Source organism: Lolium rigidum, chromosome 7 (assembly GCF_022539505.1).
Source record: "Lolium rigidum isolate FL_2022 chromosome 7, APGP_CSIRO_Lrig_0.1, whole genome shotgun sequence".
NCBI lineage: Eukaryota > Viridiplantae > Streptophyta > Magnoliopsida > Poales > Poaceae > Lolium > Lolium rigidum.
In genome coordinates, this window is record NC_061514.1 from 160,962,985 (window position 1) to 160,972,913 (window position 9,929).

Consider the following 9,929-nt stretch of genomic DNA (forward strand, 5'->3'; position numbering starts at 1 on the left):
ACCTGAGGTGGATGGAGGCTCCATCAGCCCATCATCGACGCCCTCTTTGCCTTGAGGGGGGGCATCTTCGCCACGGTCGGGACCGTTGCAGGGGGCTACACCGCCTTTTACCCCTGCATCGACAGTCTTTGCTCCCGACTCATCATCGACTTCACCACGCTCGAGTTCTCCCTCACCGGTCTCCACCTTATAGCAGCCTCGTCCCACTACTCCCCCACCTGTTGTTCAGCCGACGGTGAGGAGGAGTGTGAGGTATGCACTGGCGGAGGATGGGGCGGGGGCCACGGATGAGGATGTCATGCAGAGAGCCATGCGGCACAAGGCGGAGAAGAACCTCCACACGGCAGGTGACAAGGTATCAACTTGTCAATGCCTATGGATTGTAGGCTAGGGTTTAGTTGGAAGTAGAGGGCAAGTAGATCTCGAAGGTTTCAGCCGAAAAGTACTCGACGATTATGAAAATTAGGGTTTGTAAACAATGATTCGATGATCTCTGCGTCCCTCGACTCCCCCCTTATATAGGAGGCGGAGCCGAGGGATTCGTGCTGTACAAGTTACAAAGTCCGGGAAGGTTTCAAACTCATCCCGTAAGATTACAAATAAGACTTTCTATTACAACTCTAGCTTTCCTTAATAATATCTTGGGCTTCCGAATCTTCTTATTCTTCGAGTAGTGGGCCTTCAGTAAACCCCGGGTACTATCTTCGGCAGGCCCATTAGGGATGCCCATGTCAGCAGGTACTAAGCAACCAGTCAAGTATTTTACTTCTTTTTCAGATTCTCGTATTTCTTCAAATTTGAGTAGTCTAGGTGTTTCGTTGGGTAGTTGGTCTGATGAGATTTCGGTTTCGGCTAACTTGTTGAGACAGACGGAGCTTGACCGTTTAACGGTCTATCTGAACGTCTCCACTGGGCCTAAAACTACCATAATAGACGATGATGAAGATGATGACATCCTAGATGGTCAGCTTCTCTCGGCTGTAGTTAGGAATATTGCAGAATTTGATTTAGAACACTCGGAGCTTAGTTCAGTTTATGATCTAAAAGCGTCTGCATGTGGTTCTCGATCTTTGGCTAGAAAGAAATCTCGTAGGTATGACGCGCAAGGGTACTAAATCTAAAATAGTTTCACGATGAATGTCATGTTTCGGAATAGCAGAGGTCTTGGAGACTTGGCTAAGCATTCTCACATTGCCGCTTGTTGTAGAGATTATGATTTAGATTTCATTGCTATATCGGATACGGGTAGGCGGAATTTCTCACACAGTTTTCTCGACCGATTATCAGGCGAGATTAACTTTCAGTGGTATTCTCACCCGCCTCGTGGTAGGTCGGGGGGGAATTTTACTTGGCATCCACATAGATACCATGACTGTCTTAGCTAGTTCTGATGGATAGTATCACATTAAACTCGACATTCAGAACAAAGCTGACGGTTTCATTTGGAGTCTGGTTGCTGTGTATGGTGCCGCCCAAGACGCTTTTAAGGCTGACTTTTCATGTGAGTTGGTAAATCTTACAAAAGATAACCCCCATCCGATTTTGATCGGAGGGGATTTTAATTTGCTGAGGTTTCCTCACGAGAAGAGTAAAGGCCTTTTTGATGGACGTTGGCCTTTCTTGTTTAATGTTGTCATTGATAGCTTAGACTTAAGAGAGGTGTTTATGTCCGGTCGATAATTTACTTGGGCCAACAGTTTGCCTGAATCCACATACGAAAAATAGATCGCGTGTTGATGGATACCGAGTGGGAAGATAAATACCCTATGGTGTCGGTCCGTGCACTGGAACGTATTGAAAAATTGTCTGACCATGCTCCTATCCTCCTAACTACTGGGAATCCCCGACCTGTTTGTAAACGGCCGTTCAAGGTTGAACTTGGCTGGTTACATCGAGAGGGGTTCCATGAGATGGTTAAGACGGTTTGGGAGAGACCGGTCGGGGTAGCACTCCAATTTTGAGATGGAATAATAAGATGCAGTCTATGCGTAAACATCTCTCTGGTTGGGCTTGCCATATGGCTGGTATTCTTATAAAAGAGAAGGCTCACTTATCAACTGAGATTGATGAGCTGGAGGCTTTAGCGGAGGTAAGACGTTGTCTCCGCAAGAGATTGATCTTAAGAATCAGTCCAATGCGCAGATAGCGAGTCTTCTTCGAGAAGAGGAACTCAAATGATATCAGCATTCCAAAGCCCAATTCATATTGGAAGGAGATTCAAATACACGATACTTATATGGCGTAGCCAATGGGAGACATCGAAAAAAATGTAGTCACTCTCTAGTACAAGATGAAGGGTTGATTGAAGGCCATGAGCAACTTAAATCTTACATTACGAATTATTATAAAGGTCTGTTTGGTCCTCCAAAGGAAAGTGGATTTTGTTTAAACGAGGACTTAACGGATGACATACCACAAGTATCTATGGAAGAAAATGGTCTTCTGACTGCACCTTATTCAGAGGTAGAGGTTCAGAAGGCAATTTTCCAAATGGAAAGTAATAAAGCACCGGGTCCAGATGGTTTCCCAACTGAGTTTTCAAACTTTTTGGGATACTATTAAACCGGACCTTCTAGCTCTGTTCAGTGCTCTGCACATGGGACAACTAGAACTATTTCGTCTAAATTTTGGTGAAGTAACTTTGTTACCGAAAGTTAATGAGGCAGAAAGGATTCAACAATATAGACCTATTTGCCTTCTGAACGTAAGTTTCAAAATTTTCACGAAAGTGGCCACCATTAAACTTAATACGATCGCAGATCATGTTGTTCGTCCATCACAAACCGCTTTCATGCAAGGAAAAAATATCCTGGATGGAGTGGCGGTTTTGCATGAGACACTACATGAAATGCATACTAAGAAATTACATGGGTTATTTTAAAATTAGATTTTGAAAAGACGGTCAAGTGGTCTTTCCTACAGCAGACTCTCAGGATGAAGGTTTTTCGCCTGAGTGGCGTGCCCTAATCAATGACTTTTTGTACGGAGGAAGTGTGGCAATCCGGGTTAATGATGACACCGGACACTATTTCCAGACACGAAAAGGGTTACGCCAGGGGGATCCGTTGTCACCAATGTTGTTTAACATTGTAGCGGATATGCTGGCTATCCTGATAGAACGGGCCAAGTCTGAAGGTCAGATTGAAGGGGTGATTCCACATCTAGTCGATGGAGGTTTATCTATCCTTCAATATGCCGATGACACAATTCTATTTATGGATCATGATCTCGAAAAAGCTCGAAATCTCAAATTAATTTTGGCGGATTTTGAGCAGTTATCGGGATTAAAAATCAATTTCCATAAAAGTGAATTGTCTTGCTTCGGTGATGCCCAAAACGATACGACTCTCTATGCAGAGTTGTTTGGTTGCGGGCAAGGCCAGTTTCCTATTCGCTATTTGGGTATTTCGATTCATTATCGAAGACTCACAATTGCTGAATGGAAAATAGTGGAAGAAAGACTACAAAAACGCTTTAGTAGTTGGAAGGGTAAATTATTGTCCCTGGGAGGAAGATTGGTACTCATTAATTCAGAACTGACAAATATGGTACTGTATATGTTATCATTCTTCCTAGTACCAAAAGGAATTCTGCATAAACTCGATTATTATCGATCCAGATTCTTTTGGCAAGGGGACAGCGAGAAAAAGAAATATCGATTGGTTAAATGGAGTATAGTTTCTAGTCCCAAAGATCAAGGAGGGCTTGAAGTTCATGACCTGGAAGTCAAGAATTTAGCCCTACTAGGTAAATGGCTATTTAAGCTTGTTACCGAGGATGGGATTTGGGAAACTATTCTTAGGATAAAGTATATGGGCTCGAAGACGTTATCCCAAGTGGTTTGAAAACCGGGGGATTCACACTTCTGGGCTGGTCTCATGGCGACAAAGAATGTCTTCTTCCGTCATGGTACTTTTTCGATTAAGAATGGAGCACAGATACGGTTCTGGGAGGACATTTGGTTAGACAATGCACCCTTAAGTGAACAGTATCATGCCTTGTATAGTATTGTTCGTCGCAAAAGTGATACCATTGCCACGGTAATGGCTACCTCACCTCCGAATGTGACGTTCAGACGAGTTTTACTTGGGCAAAGGCTGTTAGCATGGAATTCCCTGATTCACCGGCTAGGAGATATACAACTATCGCCTGAACCGGACGAATTTAGGTGGAATCTTAATGCAGATGGCACTTTCTCGGTAAAATTATTATACAATGCGATCCTTCATTCTGACATACCAGTTGATAATAATAAGAAAATTTGGAAGATGAAGATACCATTAAGAATTTAAAAAATTGGATGGTACCTTCATCGAGGAGTTATTCTCACCAAAGACAATCTTGTTAAGCGAAACTGGCATGGAAGTACACGGTGTGTTTTCAGGATGAAACGATTAAACACCTTTTCTTCCAGTGCCAATTTGCGAGATCTATATGACCAGTCATCCAAGTAGCGTCTACCATGTATCCCCGGACTAGTGTGGCCAATGTCTTTGGCAATTGGCTTCATGGTGTCGATTCAAGGTTATCTACAGATGCACAGGTATTCTCCGTTTGTGGTCACCTCTTTAGCGAGTGGAGAACCGAGACCTATTTACGGAGGTCTGTACACGGTTGGAGGCTACAGCGAGGGATACTTTTTCCCTACATGGGTGGCAGCATAGTCTACGGATTGAAACTCCAACCACACCTTAGGCGTCTTATAATTCATCGCTTCGATATGTATTTCGCCTAGTTTTGCTTTATCATACATTTCACTTGAAACCTTTAAACGGTTGTGTGCATCCTTGTTATGCAGAGGCTGGATGTAATTTTTTATGAAAGTAATAAAGCATTCTTTATCGGAAAAAAAAGTAAAACCTGACCAAAAACCACACAAATGGCACGGGTTTTCATGAAAAAAGGGCAAAACCCCGCACAGATGGTCACACTACCTAGCTAAACATGGTCTGGAGCGCCGCCGATGGCAGCAGCGAGCACTATGAACATTTGATCTATGTGTTAGGAAAGTATATTTGCCAAATAAATGTGCACCAATTGTGTTAATCTTATAAGGCACAAATCTTACCGCACCGGTCACGTCCTAATTGAGTTAATCATGGTGATCATGGTGTTCCCCCTTACCAAAATCATCAATGTTACCATTATACCTTTGCAACTATATAAACACGTAACCGATGAGAGAACAACCATCGCTTCTCACAGAAACTCACACTATGTGCCCAAAAAGGAAGTTGAATTTTAAAAAAAAGAAGCGACTAGGCCTTACAAGCTCCATAGAAGAAGGCGACCGCAATAAAGCGGTTGAATATTGGTATAATTTAGTAATTGCAATTTTTTTCATTAAAGTTATATTCCCCAATTGAGTTATTATTGGGTCATGCCATAACACTGAATCCCAGTAACAACAACACCACAGATTCAGCTCAGATATTATTTTGTTGCCGACGTTCGATGGCAGACTCGCCTTCTTGTCACGTTCAGCTTATAGATGAGTCGAAGAAAGCTTGCAACCGTATACCGCAAGTTTTTGCTGTTATCTTGCAACGGCAAAGCAGTTACAGTACTTAAAAGAGGTCGGCACAATTCACCTGAAGTCCTGAACGAATCTTGAGTCCTGATCTGTGATCTGAATCAGCCGGTGCTGCCCTGGGCCGTTAGAGGAGGCCTGGAACCTTCCACTCCATTTCACATCCGCATTCTTGCCGCCAAAAGCCAAATTCCCCAAACCCCCTTCCCTCCCTCCCACACCCTCCTTGCCAAGAAGAGGCCAAGAACGCGCGCGAGATCAGACGGCGCCGCCCCATCCATCCATGGCCGGCGTCTACGACTGGTCGGAGGAGGGGATCGAGGAGGACGAGGACCCCGGCCTGCTGAGGCGGGGTCGGAGCGGGCGGACGCCGTCTTCGTCGCCCGATCACGATGAGCCCATCAGGATCTCCAGTTCGAGGTCGCTGTCTTCGCCTGGCCTCCGCCGCCCTTTCGGATCCTCCGGCTCGGGGTCGCCCTCTTCTCCGCCGAGCCTCGGGTCGAGCAGGAGTTTCGGGGACAGGCCCGTCCCCCGCTCCATGCGGACGCGGAGGTCCCCGAGGGCGCCGAGTGTCCGCCTCGCGGCCGCGGGCGATGCCGGTTCTCGCGACGACGCAGGTGCTTCCACGGGAGGATCCTACGACGACGGGTACCCCCCCGACGACCTGGAGTACACCGTCTCCTGGATGAGAGACCGGAGCGCGAGGCCGAGGCTCACCCCGCCGCCGGACGCCACAGCGGCCTCCGCTTCCATCACAGCAGGCCGAGCCGAAGAGGACAAGGAGGAGGGCCTGCCGGCGGAACGGGACCAGTTCTCCTTCCCCCCGATCGAGGCGCCGCCCAGCGTCGTCGACGCGGCGGACGTTCTCGGCCAGTTCGCCGCCCAGTTCTTGGAGGCGACGATGGGCGCCACCGCGGGGCCCAGGACGGAGGGGATCAAGAAGGAGCTCCTCCTCGGCCGGAGGGTGGTCGACGTGGCGGGGCTCGAGCGGTGGCTGCGGAAGGCGGAGGCGCTCGCCGAGCTCGCGTGGTTCACGGACCTGTGCTCCCACGAGGGTTCCGAGGCGCCCCCGCTCGAGCTCTTCGAGTGCGCGTTCCGGGCGCTCGAGGCCGCCTCCTCCGATGAGCTCCACCGCGCTGGCGCCGACGCCAGGAGGTTCTGGATCGGTCCCGTGGCCGTGCTGGAGTTCTTCTTGTGCCCTCTCTCCAAGAAGGTCATGGACGACCCCGTCGTCGTCACCTCTGGAAAGGTGTGTCAGATCTTTCACCAGCCTCTTACGATTTCACTGTTACGCTGATGGCTTGTTTGAGACCAACTGATGCATGCAATGAGTGCTCTACCTATTTCCTTGTGTGTTACATGGGCACTGTATTCATCCTGCAAGACCATTTTGGAAATCCTAACTGATCGAAATGTCCCAGGGTCCTGATTTCACATTTTGCTCTCATCACTTTTCAGTTAGCATGATACTTACCTCTGTGAAATTCTGTTATTATTGTTCAAGGCTCAATTGGGTTTCTCTGGTTACACTTTGGCTTAATTCTCTTGAATCTTTGTTCGTGGCATGATGCTTTAGATTATAGGATGTGAATTTCGTGTATGGCACTCTGTGAAATTCTGTTTTTATTGTTCAAGGCTCAATTGAGCTTCTCTGGTTACATTGTTGCTTAATTCTCTTGAATCTTGTTCGTGGCATGATCCTTTAGATTATAGGATGTCAATTTCGTGTATGGCTCTTTGGATCATAAGATGTTGCCGATGATCAGATAAACGATAATTTGTGTAGTTGATATAGCAGCATTTTGAGTCATTTATCTGATACTAGTTGGGATACTTCTAGATAGGAGAATCTGTTCAAATTGATCTGTAAAAAGTTAAAATTAGCACCTGAATTTGATCCCATAAGATCCCTGAAATTATTTCTAATCAAGTGAGTAGCAAGTGGAATTATTTGTGGCTGGAAATTCACTGTGTTGCAGACTGCTTGATCGGTCTGATGAACACCTTGCTATCTATATTCGCTTTCAGTTATTCTCTTAAAAATCTCAGTCAACTTCTCTTGTTTGGGATAAATGATGCATTGGTTGTTGTAACTATTGCTCTTGACAAATTTTACTTATCTAGTACTGTTAGATGTGCATTGCATTCATCTTGAAAGGCCGTTTCAGGAATCATATGTTATTGAGAAGTTCAGACTTCCTTTAGCAAGAAAATTTTATCTCTGGACATAGCAGTACAGCCACAGAAATCTGTAATGCTTCCTAAATGTTCAGAAACTCTCTTTCTGTCTAGGGCCATAGCAGATTGCTTAACAAGATGGATAGTTATCATCAATTCTCGCTACCAATCTTGTTAGGTTGTTATGAAAGGGTCAGTTGATCCTTTGCATAGATGTTTGCTTTACTTGCTAGCGCCTAGAGTTTGTTTCTGAATATTTTTTTGTGTGTCCCTTTGGATCATAGGACGACGCAGATATACATGCAACTGGACGTGTTTGGTTCCAATAAGGATATAAAAATTGTCTTGGTTGGGATACAGTGGATAATGTAATCTTTTCAAAGTGTTTCTGAAAGCGGAGTGTTTTATTAGTTCAGGGGTCGATGCATTAATATATGGAAACCCAAGTTCTTTTACTCCGATTCATATTACTTGATGCTAATATAGATGTACCTAGACATATTTTAGTTGTAGATACATCCATTTTAACATCAAATAATATGGATCAGAGAAAGTACCTACAAGTATGTTTTATTCCGAGAACTTAATCCTTTTGTCTATTGCATTTTCTTTAGTTTTCTTATCGGGACAGCAATTGAACGAAAACCGAACAGCTGCATTATCTCGAGATCTTCTTTATGATTTTATTCCTTGTACTAGTATGTTTCATCTCCCTGATTGCATGCTTCTTTTGTGTGGCTTCAGACTGTTGATCGTTCCGAACTGGAGAAATGGTGGAACAAACACAAACGCATCTGCCCAGTTACCGGCGAGGTTCTCAACCACAGCATCTTCATCCCTAATGACCTCATTGCGCGGTGCATTTCGCGATGGCGTGCCGCAAACAGGATTAGTGATCTGACAGCATCTACTGATCCACCCGCTATCTCTCCTGAGGAGGAAGCCCTGTTCAAGGAAGCCACCGTGTTGGCTCACTCCCCAAGCAACTCTAAAGAAGATTATGAAGCTATCTTGCGCCTTCTGGAGCAGTGCTCATTCCTGCATCTGCTTGGCCGCAGCCCAGGGACAATATCAAAACTTGCCTGCGTCCTGCCAGAGACATGCCTGGAGCCTTACCCTGAGCTGGACAACATTATCCTGGAAATATTTGCGAAGGCAGCTTCCTACAGCCCCAACAAGGAGGTTCTTGGAGACGATCGATACGCCATACCTGTGCTGATTGCAAGGGCATTGCTAGGGCCTGTGCCAACTAGAGCCAAGTGTGCTCAGATCCTTGGGCTACTGGCTGACAACTACTACAATAAGATCAAGATTGGTGAGCTTGGAGGCTTTGCTCCGCTGATGGAGCTGCTCCTGGTAGGAGACATTGGTGTGAAGAGGACCGTGGCGATGGCGCTCGCCAGCCTGTGCGAGGCCCAGGAGAACTGGAGCAGATTTGTCCGGGAGGGGGTGGCAGACGCGGCCATATCTCTGATGCGGAACGACAACCTGGTTGACGAGGCTCACAGCATCTTTGTGCAGGCCGAGGGTTTTGATGTGGCCATGACGGAGATCATGGACAAGCTGGCGTCGTTTGACGGCGAGGAAATGTGCGAGGAGATGACTGATCGGCTGTGGGATACATTCATCCGATCGACACCAGGCCAAAGGAGAAGACCTGCCAACTTCGCCCCCGAGGCTCCAGAAGCGTCTTCATCGTCTTCACCGGCTGTGAGCATGGACGATGTTCAGGCCATCGTTACATGGCTACAGAACAGGTCGTACAATCCCCGGACGTACAGGTACGGAGATTTAAAATCGCGTAAAGAAGCAACGGGCTAGAAAAGCAGTAGCTGATCATTGTGAAGATAGGTGTAGCTGAGGTCAGGCTAAACTGTGATCCCTATACATTGCTCTGGGTGAAACATATATACGGATGCCATTGTTAGAATGAGAAGGATAGGTAGCTTTTCAGTTGTACAGGCCTCAATGGAATTCCTTGTACATTGCTGTTCGGATATTTCGTTGGTCTCAGAGTTTCTGGATGTTGAGTTTCTGTCAAAGAAACCAGTCTGCGCAAGTTGAGGATACATTCAGATTTGTGGATTTGGAGCCGCTGTACAGTTATTGTAAGTTCGCTGTTTCGACAGGTGGTTTGCATTGCAGGATTAAAATATCTTGCTGTGCCTCTTCATACTATCAAATTAAGGATCATGACTTCAATGTCTAGCAACTCAGTAGT

At 46.1% G+C, this 9,929-nt stretch overlaps 1 protein-coding gene across 1 annotated transcript; it reads left to right on the forward strand.

The window, feature by feature from the left end:
* Window positions 1-5,813: 5,813 nt before the first annotated feature.
* LOC124672199 lies at window positions 5,814-9,529 on the forward strand. Its single transcript, XM_047208469.1, has 2 exons — window positions 5,814-6,779; window positions 8,453-9,529. Exons 1-2 carry the CDS (start codon window positions 5,814-5,816, stop codon window positions 9,527-9,529), a joined length of 2,043 nt encoding a protein of 680 aa, XP_047064425.1.
* The last annotated feature ends 400 nt before the right edge of the window (window positions 9,530-9,929 follow it).